The sequence below is a fragment of the Sardina pilchardus genome, chromosome 15, assembly GCF_963854185.1.
Source record: "Sardina pilchardus chromosome 15, fSarPil1.1, whole genome shotgun sequence".
Classification (NCBI taxonomy): domain Eukaryota; kingdom Metazoa; phylum Chordata; class Actinopteri; order Clupeiformes; family Clupeidae; genus Sardina; species Sardina pilchardus.
The window spans coordinates 18,743,272-18,768,850 of NC_085008.1; the positions used below are offsets into that span (position 1 = coordinate 18,743,272).

At 47.2% G+C, this 25,579-nt stretch overlaps 1 protein-coding gene across 1 annotated transcript in view; it reads left to right on the forward strand.

The window, feature by feature from the left end:
- notch2 (notch receptor 2) overlaps window positions 1-24,446 on the forward strand; it is a 51,776-nt gene extending 27,330 nt beyond the window's left edge. The window contains exons 9-34 of the mRNA XM_062556735.1: window positions 99-212; window positions 620-733; window positions 990-1,223; window positions 2,937-3,047; window positions 3,225-3,417; window positions 4,720-4,865; window positions 5,513-5,626; window positions 6,497-6,616; window positions 6,991-7,143; window positions 7,780-8,008; window positions 8,392-8,593; window positions 8,887-9,040; window positions 9,530-9,714; window positions 9,934-10,066; window positions 10,431-10,673; window positions 13,027-13,139; window positions 13,756-14,276; window positions 14,620-14,961; window positions 15,144-15,286; window positions 15,448-15,652; window positions 16,206-16,296; window positions 16,696-16,858; window positions 17,250-17,566; window positions 18,861-19,008; window positions 19,372-19,469; window positions 20,400-24,446. Of these exons, the coding sequence (XP_062412719.1) occupies window positions 99-212; window positions 620-733; window positions 990-1,223; window positions 2,937-3,047; window positions 3,225-3,417; window positions 4,720-4,865; window positions 5,513-5,626; window positions 6,497-6,616; window positions 6,991-7,143; window positions 7,780-8,008; window positions 8,392-8,593; window positions 8,887-9,040; window positions 9,530-9,714; window positions 9,934-10,066; window positions 10,431-10,673; window positions 13,027-13,139; window positions 13,756-14,276; window positions 14,620-14,961; window positions 15,144-15,286; window positions 15,448-15,652; window positions 16,206-16,296; window positions 16,696-16,858; window positions 17,250-17,566; window positions 18,861-19,008; window positions 19,372-19,469; window positions 20,400-21,899 (6,086 nt within the window). The 3' untranslated portion in view covers window positions 21,900-24,446. The remainder of the gene's footprint in view (window positions 1-98; window positions 213-619; window positions 734-989; window positions 1,224-2,936; window positions 3,048-3,224; window positions 3,418-4,719; window positions 4,866-5,512; window positions 5,627-6,496; window positions 6,617-6,990; window positions 7,144-7,779; window positions 8,009-8,391; window positions 8,594-8,886; window positions 9,041-9,529; window positions 9,715-9,933; window positions 10,067-10,430; window positions 10,674-13,026; window positions 13,140-13,755; window positions 14,277-14,619; window positions 14,962-15,143; window positions 15,287-15,447; window positions 15,653-16,205; window positions 16,297-16,695; window positions 16,859-17,249; window positions 17,567-18,860; window positions 19,009-19,371; window positions 19,470-20,399) is intronic.
- Window positions 24,447-25,579: the final 1,133 nt, after the last annotated feature.

The following is a 25,579-nucleotide window of genomic DNA, read 5'->3' on the forward strand; positions in this document are numbered from 1 at the left end:
TTGTTTCTTTCTCTCTCCCACTCTGTCTTTCTATTTTTCTCTTTCATTTGCACTCTCTTTCTCTTTCTTTCTCTCCCTCTCTCATTCTGCTTCTGTAGGCTTTGAAGGTGCACACTGTGAAAACGACATTGATGAGTGCAACAGCTCTCCTTGCCTGAACAGCGGGAAGTGCAGAGACGAAGTCAGCCGCTTTGTCTGCGATTGTCCTCAAGGTCGGCACCATCAACTCACTATCTCTCTTTCTGTCTCTGTCTCTCTCTCTGTTCTGGATGTTAACGGTTATCAGATAGTACTTGCATGCTACAAAGCCGAAGATCTTTTTTTTTCCCTTCTTTCCTGAAAACATCACCTGGTCTCGAATTTTTTTTTTTTATGTTTTTATTGGTCTTGATACAAATACAGTACAAGATTGTCGGTGAAGTAAGAACCTCCGTCTCTCTTAGCCTTTCACCTGATGCGTTTTATAAATACCTGTGGTCACATCCTCTCGCTGCCACTCGGGTTGTTGAGAAGCCGTAAACTCTTTATCGTTGTTATCTGTGCTTATGTTGTCCGCTGTCTGAACATGTGTCTGTGTGGCGTCATAACGTGAGACTTAACGCTGAAACTTCACCCGCAGGATTTGCTGGTGAGACGTGTCAGGTTGACATTGATGAATGTTCCAGCACACCCTGCCTCAACGGCGCTAAATGCTGGGACCGGCCCAATGGCTACGACTGTGATTGTGCCGAAGGTAAGAGTGCCGCGCCAACACGCTTTTTTTCCCACACTGGAGACTTACCCAGGGTTAGGCTCCTCAAATGAAGAATGCCAATGTCTAGCAATACTATTTTTAATGTGTAGCAGTGTAGAAACATACAGTAGTTGGTCATATTTTTTACCATACAAGGGTTGCGGTTAAAAACTAGTGCCTTAAGTTACAAAGTCATTTTGTTTCGGACAAAAGGGACAAACTGAAACGTAATGCTTGCCTGCGTTAACTTGGACAGGATACAAGGGTCCGCTGTGCGAGGAGAATATTGACGACTGCAACCCCAAGCCCTGCCACCATGGCGTCTGCAAGGACGGCATCGCCACCTACAACTGCGAGTGCGAGCCGGGCTTCACGGGCGCCATCTGCAACGTGCAGATCCAGGAGTGCCACAGCAGCCCCTGCCAGAACGGAGGCCGCTGCGTCGACATGGTCAACAAGTACCAGTGCGTCTGCCCGACGGGAACCTCCGGTGAGAGCAACTGCCCCCTGTTTGCCCCAGCTGCCTCCATGCCATCTGTCGCGCTTGTACCAACCCTCTGTTTCATTCATGGGGACAACCAATTAGATCTTCCATTCATAACGGCCAGAAGTGCTAATTGGCTACACGAGTTTGGAATGTTTCATTCGCAACTCTTTCCAACACGTGCCACTCTGGGGTTAAGAGCTTTTCGTTCGGAAAACAGTGGCCACATTGAGCGCTAAAAATAATCTGGCATGTTTTTTGCTTAACTCGGTTAACATTGCTAGATTGGGCGAATTAATCCTCTCGGCAGTTCATTTGGACGCACACACCCACACACAGATGCCCTTGGAGCTACCCTGAGACACAGAGACGCATTGCTCTGGTGCAGCTCTTGTGTCCCTGAAGCTGAGTGTGTCAGTAGGCACTCACACATGGTCTGGCTCCTATCCCAGGTAACACACCCATCTGGGGCCCCGCTTGGGCTTTACTTGGGTTAGAAGGGCTGTAGCTGGGCATTGGGCTCATTTCAGTGGGTTGGTGCTGGGTCCCACATGGGCAACCCAAATGAATATATACATGGGCTAGAGATGTGCTTACCCAACATGGGTACTGCATGGGTCCCAACTGGGTCACATTCTCAAAAGAAAAAAACAAAACAAATTATATCTTGCAATGATAGTTATGCCCTATGACGTGTTGTGCCTACACTGAAAAAAAAGACAAAAGTCTGTGCTGTCCCATTTATCAAACCATAATATTATTTTGCCACAGCAATGAATGTATCCAACAGAATCATGTCAGATCAGTGTGAAGCACCCGGAGTGTCTCCATTTCACTGAGTTCCTGAACACTGAGAATACATTTAAATGGGTTTTCTTAAAGAGAGTTATTTATTTGAAATTTGGAGTATCTTATGTTATGCTTTGAGATGAACCATGATTTGTTCCTATCATGAGTGTTACAGTAGGTATTGAGCAATGAGCATGCACAAAGTATCAGTGGTTCCAAGTCATCTTGAAGTCTTTAATCTCAAAATGACTTTCCATTAACATTGATGTTCCAATCTGGGCAGATTCCCACAGGCCCTAGATAGAGTCCTGGGCTATCCATGTGGCCCAACATGAAGCCCATAATGAGCCCATCTGGGCTAACCCAAGTAGGGCCGCCATGGAAGCCGGGTACAAAATTAGCTGGGCCCCCAGCTGGGTAGCCCACTTGTCAGCCCACAACCAACCCACACAGGCTCCGGATGGGTGTGTTACCTGGGATGGTACTTGCCAAGCAGATCCCACGGCAGCAGTTCAGCTGTGCATGCTTCTCTCGCCCACCTTGGATGGGTTTGCCAAGCCCCGGCCAAACACACACACACACACACACACACACACACACACACACACACACACACAGACAACACTGAAGTCAGTTCAGGACATCCTCTTCCTAACTGTGAGCTAAATCTCCCACCACCACTTCCCAATAATGTATCCTACTGACCTCAGCACTCCCTCTTCTGGACAGAGACTGAACTGCAGCTTGCCGTCCTTGTGGTGATGCAAGGAAACTATGTAGCAGATTGGACTCCCCCACCTGTTTGCTTATCATGCAGATAGCATGGCATATTGGTCATGGGTGAAATCCCTGGTACCCTGGTACCTACCTTTTTTTTTGAGTCCAGTTCAGTAGATACTTATCTTCTTTCCCTTTTCGACTTTGTTACAGGTGACAACTGTGAAAACAACTATGACGACTGTGCCAGTAACCCGTGTGTGTATGGAGAGTGTCAAGATGGAATCAATGAATACTCGTGTGTCTGCGATCCAGGCTACACAGGTGCAGTAGTCACACTTCTCATAGCCTTGGTCGATTCATAAAGTTGATCTCAGATCCCCTTATGTTGCAATGCGTTCCTTTTTTTTATCATTTGAATTGCCCCTAAGCTGTTTTCGATTTGATTAAATGTGTGTGTGTGTGTGTGTGTGTGTGTGTGTGTGTGTGTTTACATTATAGGGAAGAAATGCGATGAGAACATTGACGAGTGCAGCTCCAGCCCGTGCCTCAGCGGTGGCACCTGTGAGGACAAAGTGAACGGCTTCCATTGCCTGTGCCCACCTGGCACCCACGGACCCCTGTGCCACTCTGGGGCGGACCACTGTGCCCCGATGCCCTGCCGACATGGAGAGTGTGTGGAACAACAGGACGGGTAAAGCAGCAGACCGCTAGGGGTCTTTCCTCTGTTTGTACTCTACCAGCCCTGTGTCATGTTTAAATGAAGATTAGAAATGTCCATTAGGCTATTGTGTGCTGTAGTGGACACTGTGGACATAATTCACCATACTGTCTACTGTGTACACTGCATATGCTTGTGTCATGTTTAAATTCAAATTCAAAAGGATAAACTCTCCTTTTGCTCAAGTTGTACAATATCTCATATGCATCCCAACCTGAATATTAACTGGTTAATAGTACTGAGTGAAGCTGATGGGACTTTTTTAATTGTGTGAAGCTGTGCTGCAACATGATTGGTCAGTTTCCCCTACATTATAGTAAACCTTTTAAACAGGTAGTGATAGGAACAATGTAGCAGATACATTCAACAAAATTGTTATGTCGCCTACAACACAAAACACCTTTATCTTCTTTTGGGTCTTCCCAGTTTGTCTGTAGTTTGTACACACTCACATGAAAGCAGTCTTTCTTAATCATGAGTTGCTCCCTGAATGTTATCTTAATGGCCCTAAGTATGTCTTAACGATTATTGCTTGTGCACTTTTTGCACAGTCAAAGCACAGACTTGTAAACATACACTTTGACTTTGAAGTAGCTGTCAGACGGGCAGTCTAGTAGTGGTGACCAGCTTTTATTTGATATCGGAGCTTATGTAATAATGTCTGAGCTGAACTGTCCCTTTATGATAGTTATTGTGGAAATTATTTCAGGAGAAAACTCTTCTTGCTGTATTTACCATCAGGACATTTCTATGAGTATGGGCATGAGGTAGACATCCTTGCCTGGATGACGGTTAGATGCTACATACAGCGTACGCTGCAATTAGTCTTGTGAAAATGAGAGAGCGTTTGGTCATTAGAAAAGGAATGCTGTTGCCATTCATAAGCTTCCTTAAGTTATGCATAATATGCAGGAAAGGCTTAGAATTTGCTTGGGGGCAGACCCTGACACCCACTCATGGCAGTGTCCCTGTGCCTGAGTGACAACTTTCTCTGCTTGACTAATTCCTTTGATTGGCAGGGTGTTGACCTCTTGTAACCCTGTGTGTGTCTGTGTGTGTGTGTCTGTGTGTGTGTCTGTGTGTGTGTCTGTGTGTGTGTCTGTGTGTGTGTGTGTGTGTGTGTGTCTGTGTGTGTGTCTCTGTGTGTGTCTGTGTGTGTGTCTGTGTGTGTGTCTGTGTGTGTGTCTGTGTGTGTGTCTGTGTGTGTGTCTGTGTGTGTGTTTGTGTGTGTCTGTGTGTGTGTCTCTGTCTGTGTGTGTGTGTGTTCCCTAACAGGTATAGATGTGAGTGCAAACCTGGCTGGGTGGGGCAGCACTGTGAGCAGGACAAAGATGAATGCCAGTCCAACCCGTGTCAGAATGGAGCCACCTGCACCGACGGGCCTAACACCTACACCTGCAGGTGCAACCCTGGCTACACAGGTATGTGGCCGGCCCTCCCTCAGGACACAGAGCACGTCCTGTACCACTACTCTCAAAAAGTCAAGGATATCCGGCTTTCGGGGGAATTTTTGTTGCCCTTTGTTTCAAAAATAGTTTGAGATGAGAAAATCACCAATGGATGCTTTTACTTAAATGCCCTACTTTCATGATATAATACCACTGTTCCTTTTACACTGTTACATTTACCATACATTTTACCCGAAAACCAGATATCCCTAACTTTTTGTGAGAGGGGTATTTGACCCAATCTCCTTAGTGAAAGAGAAGTATCAGAAATTAAATAAACACTTTAAAATGCTTATTGATTATGGGGAGGAAATGTGTGGATACATTAAGCTGCCATTAAGGCTGCAATCTACACCCACTTAATTTTGCCTCATTTCCTCAAGCTCATATATGTACATAAACATACTGTACATCTCCCAACTATTAGCCCCGGCTTATACACCGACTTTGCAAAATGTCTTCAGCTGTGAGGTTAATATGTTTCTTTTAACTTGCATAAAACGCTGACCTGAGACTTATACACAATGCGGCTAAAACACTGGAAATTACTGTACAGCATGCTACACTAGACCACAACTCGCCCTCTGTGAATGACCCCTCCCTCCCCTTGGCTTCCTCAGGTGTGAACTGCCAGATCAACATAGACGAGTGCGAGTCCAGCCCCTGCCTGAACCAGGGCACCTGTGAGGATGCCATCAACGGCTACACTTGCAAATGCCCACTGCCCTATACAGGTGAGTGGCCAGATGTGATCCATTTCGCTAGAAGGTCAAGAAGGGTTGTGTGCCCTCAGTTAAATGTTAACTTTATATAAAAAATCAAGGGAAAATGTCACCAGGTACTTCCTTCATGTTTGTATTAATGGCAAACGCCTCTGAAAGAAAAGATGGCTTGAACACAAACACCGCTGTTTTGACAGATGAAGATTCCCTTCAGCCTCTCGGGGATAATGAACACCTCAAACCTAGCAGCACCTAATACTGCTAATACTACTGATGCTGCTTAGCCTAGATCATGAAAATCTTTAAAAATGTGACGCTGCAGTATTGAAAAATAATTTTATTCATGGGTATGTGCGTTGCAAAATGTTGCCGTAACAATGAGGAAAAATCTAACCTTGAAAATTCAGCCAGAGTGCATGAGCACTGTGATTACCTTAAGGAAGTTCAATATACAAAAGGAAAGTTTCAGTTCTATTTCAAGTAAGATTTTCTAGGGGTGCCAAGATTTGTGGCATGTGCTTTTTTGTCATATATTTCTTCATGGGGATTTTTCTTCTCAGAATACATTTTCCTCTTTGTTTTAATTTTTTCATTCACCTGCTTTTACTCCTCTTGGCTAGGGCTGGCAATAAATGCCAATAGATGTAAAGGGTACATCATAAATGTGGGATCTTCATTGTTAGGTGGGCTACATGATATGGGGCTGTATCTTGCTCTGGTATGTCTCTGGTCACACCAGAGGCCCAGCAGGTCTGCCTTTTTCCAGTTGTCGTCGGTCATATACTCTTGTCATCCGTTCACTTCTCTGAGTGGTTTGTTTATGTGGTCGTCATTGTTTACTTTTATGTGATTGACGGGGATTTGTGTGTCTGTAATCACCAGGCACACACTGTGAGACGGAGTTGGCTCCGTGTCAGTCCAAGCCCTGCCAGAAAGGAGGAGAGTGTCAACCCTCCAGTGACTACACCTCTTACACCTGTCGCTGTCCCAAAGAATGGCAAGGTGTGTGTGTGTGTGTGTGTGTGTGTGTGTGTGTGTGTGTGTGTTAGTATGGCAGTATACTAGAGTAATAATATATTATATTGATATGTTAGTAAGTATAGTAGAAAGTGTCCTTGTCAGTGAATGTTTCACACAGTCTGCTATGGTTTTATGCACGTTTGAAACAATGCTATACTATTAGGATGCTTTCAGTGGCATGAATAGTTTATACTGTACTTTTCATTCTCAAGAATACTTGGAAATTCAAATAGACACTCCGAAGCAGAGGACAAAAATGACTTGTTAATACAATGTCTTCTCATCTGCAGCACACAGTGGTCTGTGTTCACCGTTCCGTTTCTTCTCTTTTCTCATGTGTTGGTTCTGCTCGGCAGGTCCCCAGTGCACAGAGGACGTGGACGAGTGCCGGAAAAATCTGTGTCTGAACCGCGGCCGCTGCCAAAACACACCCGGCAGCTACGTGTGCAAATGTCAACCTGGCTACGGTGGCCTGAACTGCCAGAACAACATTGATGACTGCGCACCAAGTGAGTACAGAAGCGCCCCCCACCCACACACACACACACACACACACACACACACACACACACACACACACCACACCCTTCCTGAATGCATCACTCTCTTTTAGTACATTAGTGTCTTCAGGATCGAACAATATTAACTTCAATCCCCCTAGACTAAGCACTAAGGTGACAGGGGCAAGAATAAGCTCCCTTATACTGTAGGAAACCTTGGACAGACCCCCGGTCCATAAGCAATGTCTGCCTGAGGCCAGTTAGATAAAGAGCACATTTGGATATTCATAGGAGCAGACCAGATAGGCACATGATTCATACACACACATGAGATATATGACTCTCATATATTATATGGCGCCACTTTATCACCTTATGATATCACCTTTGTCACCTTTCCTTCCATTTGTATCTTTGCCTTTGGCTTTCTCACTTGCGTGTTTGTTTCTTTTCACACATACCTCAAAGGTTAACGGTCTGATGGATAATAAAAGATGTGTGAATGACACATTTGCACTTTGCATGAATAGGAAGAGAATAGAACAGAAGCAGGTTTGCCGATGGCCGCTCTCTTATTCTCCCACTTCTCTCTCTCACTCTCATGCACTCAACTCCACTTCCTGTCTGACTCTCTCTCCTCCTCAGACCCCTGCCTGAATGGAGGCACCTGCGTTGACAAGGTGGGCCGTTACTCGTGCGAGTGTGCCGCCGGTTTCGTTGGCGAGCGCTGCGAGGAGGACGTCAACGAGTGTGCCAGCTCCCCGTGTCGGCACGGCGGCAAGTGCAAGGACTACGCCAACAGCTACACGTGCGAGTGCCCGCTGGGCTTCCACGGCCAGAACTGCGAACACAGCATCCCGCAGTGCTCCGAGAGGTAAAAATCTCTCTGGCTCTCACTCTCGCCATCCCTGTCATTGTTCCTGCACCACTGTCTGAATGTCTCCGGGTTTTCCATTGTTTATATTGATTTGCCCCTCAGTTTTGTATACTGCTCAGTCAGCGTGGACATAAACAGGAGCAGAATATCTTTGTTCTTGGGCTGCCCTTGTGTCCCGTCCGTAAAGAATAATTCATTTTAGCTAATCGGCTGTTCATTTTCATATTGCATCCCTTCTCTAAACTCTTTCTCTCTCCCTCCCTCTCCCTCTCCCTCTCTCCCTCGATCTCTCCCTCCCTCCCTCGCTCTCTCTCTCCCTCCCTCCCTCCCTCCCTCACTCCCTCTCTCGCTCACTCGCTCTCTCTCTATCTCTCTTTCAGCTCCTGCCTGAATAATGGCACCTGTGTGGACGGGATTAACACCCACTCCTGCCGCTGCCGGCCGGGCTTCAGTGGCCTCTACTGCGAGAGGGAGATCGACGAGTGCGAGAGCCAGCCTTGCAAGAATGGCGGCACCTGCACCGACGACGTGGGCACCTACCGTTGCACCTGCCCTGCCGAGTACACCGGCTTAAACTGCCAGGTGCGTACAACTATTCACTGTACACTGTACACACACAGCTAAACAGTGCAACACGGGTTTATTTTTTTCACAGCCTACAGCCTGCCCTACATGCACATTCAGATTCTGTCTGCACCACAAGTATGGTATGATACAGTGTGTGCTAGAGGATATGGTACACACAAGTCTAGTCTCTTCCTCTTTGGTTAGCTGGTTCCTGTGTGAATTAGACAACAGCAAACCAAATCGAACTAATATCTGAGGTGTGACTGTGAGAGTGTGACCGTTTCCCCTTTGGTTCTCTCTTGTGGCAGTACATGACCGATCTGTGCAGCAAGATCGTGTGCCAGAACGAGGGCAGGTGCGCCCAGACGAAAACAACGTGGCGCTGCCACTGCCCCGAGGGCTGGTCAGGCGTCTACTGTGACGTGCCCAACATCTCATGCCAGGCCATCGCCACCCAGAGAGGTGACACTCATTTCTCTATGCCCACCCAGGCAATCTGTCTGTTTTGTTTGTTTGTTTGTCTGTTTGTTTGTTTGTTTTCAGAACAGGTCGAATAGAATCTGATCTTTATGTATATACGGCCTTTCATACACTCTGAAAACAACACATCTCAATGTCCAGATAGGGACAACATACTGTAGTTTGTGTTGTTTCCAACAGATTTGTTTGTTATTTGTTACACAATATGTGCTGAAAATAACACAGCTTTTGCTGGTTTTAGCACATCTCTTTGTCCAGATAGGGACATCACAGTGTGTTGTTTCCAGCACATTAATTTTGAGAGTATACAGAATTGCAATGCTAAATGCTTGCAGTAACATGCCAAAATAACACAAAGAGAAGATTTTTGACCCACATAACAGAAAATGACCTGGCAGATAGATAGAGAGGTAATTTAGGCACAGGGAAGAACGGCATAGCGATGTTGATGATCTTGGCGTTTTTGGATAGGCACCTCAGCGGATAAAGTGTGTCAGCACGCCGGCATCTGTGAAGACACAAGCAAGACTCACCGGTGCCACTGCCAGAAGGGCTACATGGGCAGCTACTGTGAGAAAGAGGTGGACGAGTGCCTGTCCAATCCCTGCCGCAATGGTGCCACTTGCATCGACTACCAGGGCGGCTACGCGTGTACGGTAAGGACATGCCAAGTTTTGGGCCTTGACCTCAGGAATGGCTCGAGAGGCCGTACTGAATGGGTCCGATTTTGAGATTGGGAAATATTTTTTTCCAGTCTCCCGGATGCAAGGGAATAGGCTTTCTAGAAATATACATTATATCAGAGTTGCTTTCGATAGCAGAACAGAAACGGAGGACCTTCTCGTATCTAGAGCCGCTTTCTTTTGCCATTTCAGTGCAAAAATGGTTTCCAGGGGGTGCACTGTGAATACGACGTGAACGAGTGTCAGTCCAATCCCTGCAACAACGGAGGCACCTGCCACAATCTGGTCAACCACTTCAGGTGCTCCTGTCCTCCTGGCACACGAGGTGAGTTGCTGGTGGACGGCTGTCCAGTCTCCCTCTAGTGTCCATTGACACAATCGTTTGGTATAGTGGTTCCTCAGGCTTACTGATTTAAAAGTTTAAGTGAAAGTATTTGTTCAGAAGTTATTGTAGAAGTATTTGCAAGATACTTTTGACAAACACATTAGAAAAATGTGAAAAAAGACTATTAACAGTGAGAAATATTATGTGTAACAAAACCACATGCTCATATTATAATGTGTATTATTAGTAAAACATTATACAGTAGTATGTCATAGTCAGTTCAAACGTGGTTACAATGAAGTTGTTTTTCCTCTCTCATCTCATCTCACCTCATCTCCCATCTTCCCCTCTGCGTGTCTCACAGGAGCGCAGTGTGAAGAGAACCCGGACGACTGTGCCTCAGATAGTCGGCCGCACTGCCTGAACGGCGGCCAGTGCGTGGACGGCATCGGGCGCTACTCATGCTCGTGCCCGGCGGGCTTCACCGGGGAGCACTGCGAAGGCGACATCAACGAGTGCCTGTCGCGCCCCTGCCACCCCTCGGGAAGCCTTGACTGTGTGCAGCTGGCCAACGACTACCAGTGCCGCTGCCGCATGGGCTATACAGGTACTTAATCGACCTCTGTGCGCCCCTGACCACACGGGCTGACTGTGACCTGAGGTGCATTCAAATCTGAGGGTTAAGTGCCTTGTTCAAGGGCACAATGGTCAAATAGTATAATCAAATCGAATAGTACAAATTGTGTCAGCTCAGCCATTTCTCTAGTCTGGCCATCACCATACTAAGCTAGATCTTTTAAGATTGAACATTAAAGGGATATTCCGCCATTTGTGGAAATACGCTCATTTTCCACCTTCCCTCGAGCAAAACAATCGATATTTACCTTGTTCCCGTTCATCCAGCCATTCTGTGAGTCTGGCGATACAACTTTTAGCTTCAGCCTAGCATAGATCATTGAATCGGATTAGACCATTAGCTTCTCGCCTGCTAGCTTCATGTTTAAAAGTGACTAATATTTCTGGTAATTTTCCCATTTAAAACGTGTGTCCTCTCAAGTTAGAAAGTGCAATAAGACCAACTGAAAATGAACCCGGCCGTTTTTCTTGGCTGATTTGACATGGAACTACATTCTCATCTGGCGTAATAATCAAGGCAACTTGCAGCTACTGGCACTACTACTGCTTGATGTCTATGGGGACTATTTTCAGATGCTGCGTACGATATCACTGCGCCTATGGTACGTTTGCAAGTTGCCTTGATTATTACGCCAGATGAGAGTGTAGTTCCATGTCAAATCAGCCTAGAAAAACGCCAGGTTTCATTTTCAGTTGGTCTTATTGCACTTTCTAACTTGAGAGGAGACACGTTTTAAATGGGAAAATTATCAGAAATCTTAGTCACTTTTAAACATGAAGCTAGCAGGCGAGAAGCTAATGGTCTAATCCGATTCAGTGATCTATGCTAGGCTGAAGCTAAAAGTTGTATTGCCAGACTCACAGAATGGCTGGATGAACGGGAACAAGGTAAATATCGATTGTTTTGCTCGAGGGGAGGTGGAAAATGAGCGTATTTCCAAAAATGGCGGAATATCCCTTTAAAGGCCCCAGCCGTGGCGCAACTGGCTGGGGCACCTGCACCACACGCCGACGACCCGGGTTCGATTCCCGCCCCGTGGTCCTTTCCGGATCCCACCCCTACTCTCTCTCCTGCTCGTTTCCTGTCATACTCTCTACTGTCCTGTCCAATTAAAGGCATGAAAAGCCCCAAAAAATAATCTTTAAAAAAAAAAAAAAAAAAAAAGATTGAACATTAATCTGGGGGGAGTCTGCACTTTATTTATACTGCGCAAGAGGCGTGATCAATGGGCATAGTTCAAATGTCTCTGTATGCTTTTGGATAGTCCTTTACAACCAATCAGACAAAACGATCCGGGATGCGCCTTTTGGATAAGCTAGTTTGTGATTGGACCCAGAGGATGTGGACAGGAAGCAGGAGAGATACTGTAGATGCGCAGGTTTCCAGCCTGAGCTGCGGGGCAAAATCCAAATCGCCGGCAGATCAGGGATTACCCAGCCTGCCATTTCTCTACAAAGTTCCTAAAGCCTGGACATTAAAGGGATATTCCGCCATTTTTGGAAATACGCTCATTTTCCACCTCCCCTCGAGCAAAACAATCGATATTTACCTTGTTCCCGTTCATCCAGCCATTCTGTGAGTCTGGCGATACAACTTTTAGCTTCAGCCTAGCATAGATCACTGAATCAGATTAGACCATTAGCTTCTCGCCTGCTAGCTTCATGTTTAAAAGTGACTAAGATTTCTGATAATTTTCCCATTTAAAACGTGTCTCCTCTCAAGTTAGAAAGTGCAATAAGACCAACTGAAAATGAAACCTGGCGTTTTTCTAGGCTGATTTGACATGGAACTACACTCTCATCTGGCGTAATAATCAAGGCAACTTGCAAACGTACCATTGGCGCAGTGATATCGTATGCAGCATCTGAAAATAGTCCCCATAGACATCAAGCAGTAGTAGTGCCAGTAGCTGCAAGTTGCCTTGATTATTACGCCAGATGAGAATGTAGTTCCATGTCAAAACAGCCTAGAAAAACGGCAGGGTTCATTTTCAGTTGGTCTTATTGCACTTTCTAACTTGAGAGGACACACGTTTTAAATGGGAAAATTACCAGAAATATTAGTCACTTTTAAACATGAAGCTAGCAGGCGAGAAGCTAATGGTCTAATCCGATTTAATGATCTATGCTAGGCTGAAGCTAAAAGTTGTATCGCCAGACTCACAGAATGGCTGGATGAACGGGAACAAGGTAAATATCGATTGTTTTGCTCGAGGGAAGGTGGAAAATGAGCGTATTTCCACAAATGGCGGAATATCCCTTTAACAGTCACTGTGGTGATCTGACCCGCTCTGATGCCCCTACTGTCCTCCTTGCCTCAACAGGTCGGCACTGTGAATCTATGCTGGACTTGTGTCAGTCCAAGCCATGCCACAACAACGGTCACTGCTTTATGAACGGGAGCTCCCACGACGGATACTCGTGTAGATGTCAACCAGTGAGTATGCTGTGCACACAGACACACACACTCCCCCCCCCTCTCTTCTTTCGTTCCTCTTGAGTGTCCTACTCTACTTTTCTGCAACTCTGCAACCCTGACTCAGTGCTCAACCATGACTCATCAGTTTCCTCACTAAGCATGATGAAGTGCTTTTTTTTTGTTTTGGGTTTTGGCATTTAGTGGTTTTCATATCCAGCTAGCCATTTGTGTGCCTTTATTGGACATTCTGAATCGTTGCATGCTCTTTAATGTTTTGTGATTCATAGTTGGTATACTATTTTCTCCTGTGAGTTAGTGTGTGTGTGTGTGTGTGTGTGTGTGTGTGTGTGTGATGTTATTCTGGTAACAGCAGCATGGCCATTGACACTTTTCTGTCCATCTTTAAACTATTTCTTATTGTCTTCATGCTTGCGTCAAAGAGGTTGAAACAACATAGCCGAGGTATGTTTGCATTGAAGGGTTATTTTCAGTCCTCAAGTGCTGGATTTAATTTAAACTAGAGACCTGGTATTTGAGTGCAATAACACCTTCTTTGTTTTACAGTTAGTGAAAAGTTTAGGTGTCATTGCAGATGTTAGAGGAAGACTCTTAACTTCCGTATTTTGTCTCCTAGGGCTTCAGAGGCCCCAACTGTGGTGATTTTGAGGGCTACACCTGTGCCAACGTACACTGCCAGAACGGAGGCATGTGCCTGACAGGTGGCATCCCCAAGTGCCGCTGCCCGCTCGGCTTCGTCGGCGATTTCTGCGAGACCGTCCAGAACTGCCCGTGCCAGAACGGCGGCTCGTGCGTGCCCGACCCGCACAACCGCAACCAGATGACCTGTCGCTGCCCGCACTCCTTCCAGGGACGGCACTGCGAGCGCGCCTCGCCGGAGCTCGGCGCCGTGCCCTCCTGCCCGTACATCCAGTGCGAGCAGACGTACGGGGACGGCCTGTGCGACCAGCAGTGCAAGAACCAGGAGTGCGCGTGGGACGGCGGCGACTGCTCGCTGCACTGGCCCAAGCCCTGGGAGAACTGCACGGCGTCCGTCCACTGCTGGGACCTCTTCCGCAACGGCCGCTGCGACCCCGAGTGCGACAATCCCGGCTGCCTCTTTGACAACTTCGAGTGCGAGGAACCCAGCCCGTGCAAGTAAGAGACTTGTGCTTCCACTGTGGTCCCCGATATGCTCTGTGTTCATAAGTTATAGAACACAGCAGTAAGTGCTCTTCCCATTTGTTAGTTATATACCTGGATTGTTCATAACCACTCAAAACTTATGAAGTATTTTAAAAAAGATGGCATAAGATTCTACCAATTATGTTATGCAATTTGCAAAACTTGCAATTTCAGATTTTTTTTGTGTGTATTTCTTTACTACTCTTTCTGTTCTCCCTCGTATTTATTTGGTTGCCCCTTTTGTTATTACGCCTCTCCCTTCCGTTTCTCTAATCTCTTTTTGTCCCTCTTATGTCCTCTCTCGTATCGCTCCCAGGTATGACGACTACTGCAAGGATCACTATGCCAACGGCTACTGCAACCAGGGCTGCAACACGGAGGCGTGCGGCTGGGACGGCCTGGACTGCGCGGAGGACGTCCCGCCCAAGCTGGCGGACGGCACGCTGGTGATCGTGGTGCTGCTGCAGCCCGACGAGCTCAAGCGCGACCTCAAGGGCTTCCTGCGCACGCTCAGCACCTTGCTCCGCACCAACGTGCGCGTCAAGCTGGACGACCAGGAAAACTCCATGATCTTCCCGTACTACGGCGACGACAAGCCGGACGACGGCGGCCGGGCGAAGCAGCGTGGCAAGAGGGAGGTTACCAAGGACGCCATCGGGTATGATCACCCCCCCCCCACACACACACACACACACACACACATACACACACACACGCCACTCATCACCAAGAACTATCTCTAGCACGTGTTCTCTAAGCTGTGACGTGGTGGCGCATGATGTTGTGGTTTTTCCCGTGTCGTCGGAAAGCTAACCTGTCCGTCTGGTCTTTTTCCTGCAGCTCCAAGGTGTTCCTAGAGATCGACAACCGGCAGTGCGCGCAGAACTCCAAGGAGTGCTTCACCAGCACGGACCTGGCCGCCTCCTTCATAGCGGCGGAGTACCTCAAATCCGGCCTGTTCTACCCCGTCGTACAAGTCGACAGTAAGTCTTTTCCTTAGCTGTTCCTTAGTCATTGCTTTCAAAACTATACAAGAGGACCGTTCTCTTTTATTTTCCCTTCAAGTCATGTTGGCTGGTAAGTGTGCTGAGTCATATTCCACGTGTTCTCACGTCGTCTCGTCTCGTCTCGTCTCGTCCCCCAGGTGATCACACACCGTCGGCCCACCCGCCGCAGTGGCTGTACCTGTGCGCGGTGGCGGCGGCCATCATCCTGGTCATCCTGGTGCTGGGCGTCCTGGCGGCCAAGAGGAAGCGCAAGCACGGCATCCTGTGGCTGCCCGACGGCTTCCTGGCCAACAACAACAGCAAGCGCCGCGAGCCCGTCGGCCAGGACGACTTCAGCCTCAAGTGAGTTTCAGGGTCTGGCAGAAACACACACTCACCTGTCAGTACACACTTACATATGTTCTTTTCCAAAAACGCGATATCCACCATTTTAATGAATTTTCATTTTTCGATTTTCATTTTGTAAAATGTTGTTTTCCAAGTACTTTTAGTGGAACTGTATTGGGTTGTGTGTAGTTGATTTATCAAAACAAAACAACTGCATTTTTATTGATATTACCTGAAAGACACAATTAAACAACATGACTTTTTAATGTTTTAAAAAATGGATTTATAGCGTTTTGGAAAAGATCTCTTATGTGGACAGACACGCATACATACGCTAGCAAACACAATATAGATTTGTTGCGTGGTGCTTATTTTGATTCATTTAGTGGTACAGTATATACATACAGTATATGTTAAATCCCAAACTCAGGGTCAACTTTAGAGTGATGTCATGACACACACACACACACACACACACACACACACACACAGGAGGACTATTACATCACCAGTGACCATCCTTGCTTTTCTAATTGCGTCTTCTGTCTCCTACAACTCCCCTCTGCAGGAACATGCAGAAGCCCCAGGATGGAAGTCTGTTGGACGGCAACCAGGGCCAGTGCTGGTCAGAGGAGGAGCATCCGCCCAAGAAGCCCAGGGTGCGTCTCTCACACCAGTCTGCTCTTGATTAGTGACTAATGCATGTAGCTAACTCTTTTATCCAAAACAACTTCAAGTCACTAAGTGCAGGGGCCAGTCTCCTTGGAGCAACCTGGGGTTCAGTTTTTAGCTCGAGGGCACAACAGTGTCAGCCAGAAATCGAGCCCATGACTTTTTCTGACTACTGCATGCTAGTAAAGGTCCTTAGCCTTCACACCATCTCTGCCACGTCCACTTCAGACAATAGCTGTGTGTGCTGCACACCCCAGGATGGTTACCTCTATAACTGACCTCACTTTATACTCCACCCCCCCACCCCCCCAAACCTGTAGTCATATACACCTAAAAATAGCTGCCTCCCTGTCTGACCCCTCTCTGTCTCTTTCTCCTTTCCATAGATGACCACTCCTCAGATGGAGGACAAGCCTCTTCTGCCTATGGACGGTGCAGTGGACAGAAGGGAGTGGACGCTGCAGCACCGCAAGGCTGCGGACATCACCCTCACACCCCCGCAGGCTGACCTGGACATGGACTGCTTGGATGTCAACGTCAAAGGACCAGGTACTGTGACGATCCCGTACGGCTGCTTACCCTGTAGCATGTAAGCAGGTACCCAGATATGTGGATGACAGGAGTTGGATAGATCTCCTAAGAGAGGCACTGGAGCAATTCTGCACATTCATATTATATATTATATTATGTTTATATCTATAATGATCATAATAATAATAATACTGATAATAATGGTAGTTATGAGTTACATTTCTATAACCCTTTTCTCAACACTAAAGAAGTAAAAATCATTCTACAGAAGTCAAAATAAAGCAAAAGCAGAAACAAAAGCAGTTTCAAAGGGAAAAAAATGAACAAACCCCCCCCCCCCCCCCCCAGAAATCAAAGTGGTTTCAGAGTCATGTCAGTTTCTGATTTGGTCCCTGTGTCTCTCCTCCAGACGGCTTCACGCCTCTGATGCTGGCGTCGTTGCGTAGCAGCGGCGTGGAGTGCAGCAGCGTGCTGGACGAGGAGGAGGAGAGCGGCGCCGACGAGGCCGGCTCCAACGTCATCAGCGACCTGATCGCCCAGGGCGCCACGCTCATGGCGCAGACGGACCGCACCGGGGAGACCGCCCTGCACCTGGCCGCCCGCTACGCACGGGCCGACGCCGCCAAGAGGCTGCTGGACGCCGGCGCCGACCCCAACGCTCACGACAACATGGGCCGCACGCCGCTGCATGCCGCCGTGGCCGCTGATGCCCAGGGAGTGTTCCAGGTGAGAGGCAGCTGCCCTGCTCCTGGTTCAGGGTTCATACGTTTTTAAAAAACCTGGAAAAGTTATGGAATTTGAAAATGCCAATTTCCAGGCCTGGAAAGGTTTTGGAAAGCAAAAAACACCCCAAAAGTTTTGGAAAAGTCATGGAAATTTGCTTCACCCAATTCAACTCAGAAACATATCTCATTTGGGCAGGTCATGTCTCACACTTGTGTCACAACCGATTGGCAAACTTTTACGTTTTGAGAGCATTTCTTCTAGGTAACCATCCAGTTATCTCACGCGTCATATCTATTATTAATGTAGCACTAGTTGATGAGAGGTTTTGAGAAATAGAAGGTCATGGAAATTTGTGAAAAAATAATGGAAAAGTCATGGAAATTCTCTGGTGGAAATGTGTAAGAACCCTGCTGGTTTATAAACCAAGACAGATTAACTTCATTCATTGAATATAGTAGTAAAGATGGTTTGGCCTTCCACCCATGCTGTGCCCAAGCAAAACCATACATTGGACAGAGGAACAAAAAAGAGCACAATGGATACAGGATTAAGTGCAGAAATGCATGTTAAAACTGTAAATGGCTCAATAAGAGTATTACATGTTTTTTTTTTTTTTTTTAAGTATATTTTTTGGGCTTTTATGCCTTTAATGATAGGACAGTTGAGAGAGACAGGAAGTGAGTGGGAGAGAGCGTCGGGGTGGGATCCGGAAAGGACCACGGGGCGGGAATCCAACCCGGGTCGCCGGCGTGCGGTGCAGGTGCCCCAGCCAGTCGCGCCATGGCTGGGGCCATTACATCGTTTTAATATTCTTTCAATAATTTAATGATTTTCAAATGTTGTGTGAAGCCTTCACCCAGCCCTTCTCTAGACTCCTCCTCTTGGACCTTTACTTGTGCTTATTTTGGCTATTAGTTTGCTTCTCTCTTTGACTAGTTGTGACTGAGAAATGCAGCTTCGTGGTTGATTTCCTTCATGCCAGAGGCATGTCAGGCTTTCAGATGTAGTCAACTGCATAGAGAGATATGAGTTTGGAGTGAACAAAGGGGGTTTCAAGCTGGTAGTCTATTGTAGTACTCTGGTAATGCCCTCTCCACGTTGATTGAAATGTACCAAAAATAAGCTAATGTAAGCTAACAAAACCTCCACATGTACAATAATCCACCTACAACTACTTAGGCTAGACAACAGGATAACTTCAAGGTCATTTTTTTTTTCAGTTTGCACTCTGCGTAGTTACTGCCTCTTTGCTTTGTAGGGCAGTATATGTGATTGGTGTATTTCCTCTGTCCAGATCCTGATCCGGAACCGTGCGACTGAGCTCGATTCCCGCATGAACGATGGCACCACACCACTCATCTTGGCTGCACGTCTTGCCGTGGAGGGCATGGTAGAGGAACTGGTGCACTGCCACGCAGACGTCAATGCTGTCGATGATCATGGTAAACTATACTTCCTGTCTGTATGTGTGTGTGTGTGTGTGTGTGTGTGTGTGTGTGTGTGTGTGTGTGTGTGTGTGTGTGTGTGTGTGTGTGTGTGTGTGTGTGTGTGTGTGTGTGTGTGTGTGTGTGTGTGTGTGTGTGTGTGTTTCTCTCTTTTTCTGTTTGTCTCTCTCTTTTTTCTTTCTCTGTTCCTCTCTCTCTTCCTGTGTCTCTCTTTTTCTTTCTGTTTCTCTCTCTTTTCTTTCTCTTTTCCTCTCTCTCTCTCTCTTTCTGTCTCTTTTTTTCTTTCTCTGTTCTTCTCTTTTCCTGGCTGCTATCTTGGTCAGCACCCTGACGTGTGTTGTCCCTCTGTGTCATTTTCAGGCAAGTCAGCTCTGCACTGGGCAGCCGCAGTCAACAACGTCGAGGCCGTCCTGGTGTTGCTGAAAAACGGAGCCAATCGAGACATGCAGGACAACAAGGTGAGCTTGCAGGTCCAGACTATGAAAAAGAGGTGTAGACGCACACCAAAAAATGAGGTGCAGGCAACTGTAATAAACGTAGTAAGGAGAGAGAGAGATGCCGCACACTCCGAGTTTAGACAGACTATTTATTGCGGTAACGTTTCGGCCAACGGCCTTCTTCAGATCGCATGAGCTTGCAGGTCCACACTGAACGCTGCTCTCACTCCCCTGTCGGGTGTCTTTGTTTTACTACAGGTCTATGATATATTTACGGCAGCAAAAATGTGCAGAGGTCCGTGCTTGCCTCCGTAAAGAAACTGCTGATTACTCAGCAGTTTTCCAAAAGAAACCTGGAGAAATGTATAAAAAAAAGTTTTCCAAAAATATCCTAGAGGGCTTTATGGGGTGTCGTTTTTTATCCACCAGTCAGAATTTCTGTGGAGCAGCATACCTTAATCGGCAAGCCTGTGCTTTCTAGCTGCTGAGTCAGTCAAAGAGACCGTGTCCACGGCATTTTCAGACATAATGTCAAGAAATGGGTGGTTTATAGAGCTCTCCTGTGATTGTGTTCCATTTTTAAACCGAGCGAGGTAGTGTTCTTGGCAACATGCCCTCCACTTTAGAAGTCAGCTGCATGAGCAAAGTCAGACGCAATTTCACAAACAGGGAGGACGCTTGCCTGCAGGTACCACAAAGCTCCAACTGTGATCTCAGGCACTCATGTGTTTAGTTCAGTTCAATTCAAATATGCTTTATTGGCATAACAAATCCTGTGCAAGCATTCACAGAAATAATAATTAAAAAAAAACATACAAACGTCATCAACATTTTTACATGTCTCTCTCTCTCTCTTTCTATCTCTCTCTCTCTCGTCTCTCTCTTTCTTTCTTTCTTTCTTTCTTTCCTTCTTTTCTGTCTCCCTCCCTATCTCTGTGTGCTATCTCTTAGGAGGAGACTCCTCTGTTCCTGGCGGCGCGGGAGGGCAGCTTCGAGGCGGCCCAGGTGCTCCTCGACCACTACTCCAACCGCGACATCACCGACCACCTGGACCGGCTGCCGCGCGACACGGCCCAGGAGCGCATGCACCACGACATCGTGCGCCTGCTGGACCAGTACAACCTGGTGCACAGCCCACACGCCGGCCCCAACCACCTGGGCGGCGGCAACGGAGGAGGACACTCCTCCATGGTGTGCGGGGGCGCCGGAGGACCGGGAGGCTTCATGGGCATGCGGCCCGGCCCGCAGGGCAAGAAGAACCGGAGGGGAGCCGGCGCCAAGGTGAGCGGGGGCGCCGGAGGACCGGGCAGCGGCGGAGGACCCAAGGAGCTGAAGGACATGAAGGCCAAGAGGAGGAAGAAGCCGGCCGGCGGGGAAGGGCCTGCAGGAGGAGGAGCCGTGCCCGTGGGAGCAGGAGGAGGCGCAGGAGGAGGAATAGGGAGTAATGCCGCCGCTGCTGCTGCTGCTGCTGCCGCTGCCGCCGCCAATGCCAAGGGCCCCGGCTTGTCGGAGAGCTCGGTCACCATGTCGCCCGTGGACTCGCTGGAGTCGCCGCACTCGTACGCCGGAGACGCGGCCGCGGCGGCGTCCGGAGCCGCCACGTCGCCGCCGCTGCTGAGCAGCCCCACGCCGCGCCAGCTGCTGCCCCCCGTCAGCCACATGCTGGCCAGCCCGCAGCAGTGGGTGGCCATGGGCAAGCACGGAGGCGGCGGAGGCTACGGCGGCGGGGGCGCCATGTTCGGCACCATGCCCCACCAGATGGGCGCCTCGCACCACGGCATGTCCCAGCACCACAGCCCGGGCCTGCTCACGCCCATGAACATCACCATGAGCCGCGAGCAGCTGCCGCCCATCGTCACCTTCCAGATGATGCCCGGCGGGGGTCAGGCCATGCTGAAGCAGCCGCAGATGCCCGGGCAGATGCAGGGCCAGGGCCAGGGCCACCCCCAACAGGGCTCTGCCCACCTGCACTGCACCCAGATGTACCCGATGCCCGACGTGGGGATGTCGCACGGCATGGCCCACCAGCTCTCCCACGCCCACTCGCACAGCCACACGATGCCCATGGGCATGGTCGAGGGCCAGGGCCGCCAGCTGCCTCCGTACCAGCCGCTGCAGAGCCCCGTGGATAAGTACCCCACGCCGCCGTCGCAGCACAGCTACGCCACCACCGGCTCGGAGGGCACCACGCCCGGGCACCCCACGCAGCCGGCCAGCGAGCACCCCTACCTCACCCCGTCGCCCGAGTCGCCCGACCCCTGGTCCTCGTCCTCGCCCCACTCCAACTCGGACTGGTCGGACGTCACCACCAGCCCCACGCCGCTGGGGAACGTGCACGCGCTCGCCCCGCCCTGCCACACACACATTCCAGAGCAGGCGCAGCTGCAGCCGCCCGCGCAGCCGCAGACGCCGCAGGCCCAGCAGCCGCAGCGGAGCAGCATCTACGCCTGAGACTCCAGACTGCAGACCTCGCGCGTGCGCCGCTCGGCTTAGCTCGCGTCAGCTGAGCTCGCTGGTGGAAGCTACAGTGTTTTCCTTTTTTGGTCGTTTTTTTTTTTTTCCTTTTCTTTTTTTTTTTTAAAGAAAATTCCTTTGTCTTAATCTCATATCCACTAGTTACTGTCTCCTCTTATGTCTATTTGTGATGCTTTTATTGCTATGCACTTCAGTATTTGGTAGGGTGTGTGTATGTGCGTGTGTATATGTAGTTACTGAATCTCTTCTTCTAATACTGCTTGTTGTGCCCAAGTAAAATGAAAGAAATTATATCCAGTATAACCAGCTAGGATTAGAACACGTCTCGTCAGTTCAGCCAGGTCCAACAAGTCCAGGCCTGTGGGACAGCATAAACAATCATCGAAAAGGAGTCAGGACTAATGAAGGCTGAAACTAATGACCTTAACGGATGGATGATGCTTGGAAATCCATGTTGTGGCCACGATCAAAAGGAGATTATTGTGTCATCTACGGACAGTGATATAACTGTGGCCACCAAAACAAGGGACACTTTCTGCTGCCCTTGTTGGGCTGTTTTTCTTCTTCTTCTTAAACTTGTGCTTTATACATTTTGAAGGATATTTGGTCAACGAAAGCTTTTCTTTCATCATCGTTTTTTGTCTATAAGTCAAATGTTGCTAGTGCTTCCTTGTGTACCAGGTTATTGTTAATTTAATGATGATGTGTCTTTTTTGTTGTATGATGGGTCAATCTGCTTTAGGAGAGATGTTATCTTGAAGCTTAAACTGCCTTTTACTGTTCTCAGCAGATGGAATCTGTATGGTGATTTGTGGTTTTGTCTAAGATGAATTCAGATTTTTGCTCAAAAGAGCAACCACGAGAAAGACAAATGCACACAAAGAGCACAGCACACAGGCACAGCTGTGGAAGGGGTGGTTCTAAGCTCAACTGTGGTGTAAATCGTTTGAACTTCACGTTTCCTGTCTTTATAAGTGTCTCTAAAATGGCCTGGTATCTCTGTTACTGTGTTTTTTTTGTACAGCCTGTGCTTTAGAGAGGTGGGGTAACAGGAAGGTATGGCTACCAGTACCTATGTTCAATTGGCACTAAAGTCATCAAAACTTAATAATGGAGAAATTAGTTCTTGATTTGGCAGTGATAATGTATCATGTGATTGTATTTTTCAAATTGATTGATTGATTTGCAATTGGCTTATTAAAGTATTAGTGAATATGTTAACAAGATTATGAAATTCTGGAAGCTGGAGGTAAGGAAATGTAAGTTGAGACAACTGGAAGCAACGGTAGCCATGTTAGTATTGTCCCACGACAGTTTATGCCAAAGGCACAGTGCCTTTTTACGAACACCATTATTGTAATTACTGTTACTGTTTTACCTGTATACTGTCATGTTATTGTTCTCATCGGTTTAAACTGTTTCTTAATTTTCTTAATTTCTGAAATTATGGTTATTTTCCCAAATCAAGTAGTCTTCTATGGTCATCCACTATCTTGTACACCTATTTGAGATTCTTTGAATTTTTTTTTTTTTTTTTTTTTGAAAGAAAAAAAAAGATATTGTGCTTAGAGATTTATTTGTATTATGGGGAGTTCTTATGCCTCATGGTGTATGCTTTTTGGAGTTTGTCATCATGACACTGTACAATCAGTTTTTCTTCTTTGCACAGCACAGCACACCAACATCCTGTAGACCAAATGGGCATAAACAACCAAAATCCTGAAGATACAACCCAAAAAAGTTACTGTAGTTTCTACACGTATTTTTTTGTTTTTTCTTGAGGCTGATTTGAATGATTTGTTATGTTTTATGTGGTTATTTTTTTATTTTTTTAACAAACCAGAGGGTCAGTGTTAAATTGTACCTACCCAAAGCTAACACACACTTTTGTCAAGGCAAACTTATCACTATAGGAAAAATAAAATCATACACACATACGGTACACAGGGGACTGTCTTAACTCTGCAGACCCCAATCAGCGAAACAGAACAGAAGAATGTGTGAGAGGAAAGCATTACATTTTCTAGTCTTATTGTTTTATACGTGGCATATTTTATTTCCAGTTTTGCTCTGAGTAGGTCAAATCAGATGCCTTGAATGTCATGTGGGTAAATGAAACTCAAGTGACCCCTACAAATTCTCTCTGTGGCACTTATGCTTGTTTGCTTTAAAGGTGTCAAAGTGTGCTGACTTGTATCTCTGTGTGCCTTTAGGACCCTTGGTCCCTCAACCCCATGATCGAATCAGCAGGGCTCAAAGAGCATGGTGTTTTCACTTAAATATTATGCAAGGCTTTTTTTTATGTTGTAAATAAACTTTTTAAAAATGTTCAATGAACCTTGTTAACCAAATATATACGGTATATATATAAAGCTATATAAATGTGTATGTCTTATATGAAGTAGATCTCTCCCGTTGGTACAGCAGTTGATGAACCTTGTGAATAATGGACAAGTCCAAAGTGACCAAGCGAGGAAATGATTCGTTTATATTTGAATCAACAAATAAAGTTGTTAGGATCTACCCAAGCATCTCATTTTCTTTTGGTACATTCTTCATAACTTTGATACATATTGAACAAATAAAATTTAATTAAGTAAGTAAGATAGTGACACCTTTTTGAAACTGGTTTGTGAAAGGCCTTTGGAAATGGCTTGGAGCATCCAGTATAGTAATACAGTCTACAAAGTACTTGCCAGTCCATACAGGCCCATTGTGTACCCAGCAATTTTGAGTACACCAAAGTTTGTTAGAAATGTATAGTATGCGTCCCTAGCATGTAGGAACTGTCGGGTGCTAACTTGAATATGTTGGGCAATTTGCATTATTATATATAGTATTTGCACAATTGCCATAAATGTAATAAATTAGGGAGTATGCTAGCAAGTGAGATAACTCCCAGGGTTCTAATTTCACTACCAAACGTACAGCCGCTGGACCAGCTCGCTGTGTTATATAAAGGAGGATGAAATTAAGGTTTTCATAAGGATTATTATCTCAATCCATGTTGATCAAAAACCATGCAGCACATAACCATGATTATGGTGTGCATATTTCACTACATCTCTTGGGGTGGTCTGCATTGATAGAATATAAGTGGTTCTTTTGAGTAAAATGCACCTAGTTGGCATCTGCTTTTGTCATAACTATGCCTCAGCCACTGTTGGCTGCAGTCTCGGGTCGATTGAAGGCTCTGCCTTCACCCCATGGGCCTAATGGTGACTACAGTGCAGCAGGTGCCCCAATTACCTTCATGCACATGCAGAGGTGTCTGCTGAGCTTGGGCCCTCAACCCCATACCAAGGTGGTAGTTATTCTGAAGTCTGCAGCAGACATTGTGTCCAAAGTAAACCCAGGAGAGAGTGGAGACTTCACCCCCCAGATGGACGAGGAGATCTGGTCTCACATCAGCAGGGCAGAGGTCGACGTGTTCATGACCAGGGAGTTCACTCTTTGTCAGCTCTTCTTCTCCCCGAGGGATGATGGTCCATGATCATCCCTGGTTTGGGAAGCTGTGGCGCAGGCAGCCATGGTCCGAGGCTCTACTGTAGGCCTTTCAGCCATTTACTCTCCTCCAGCCTGTCCTATACAGGGTGCAGGTGGAGCAGATGAGATCGATTCTGTTTTCAGCAATACAACCCTGTTGGACGGTCCGC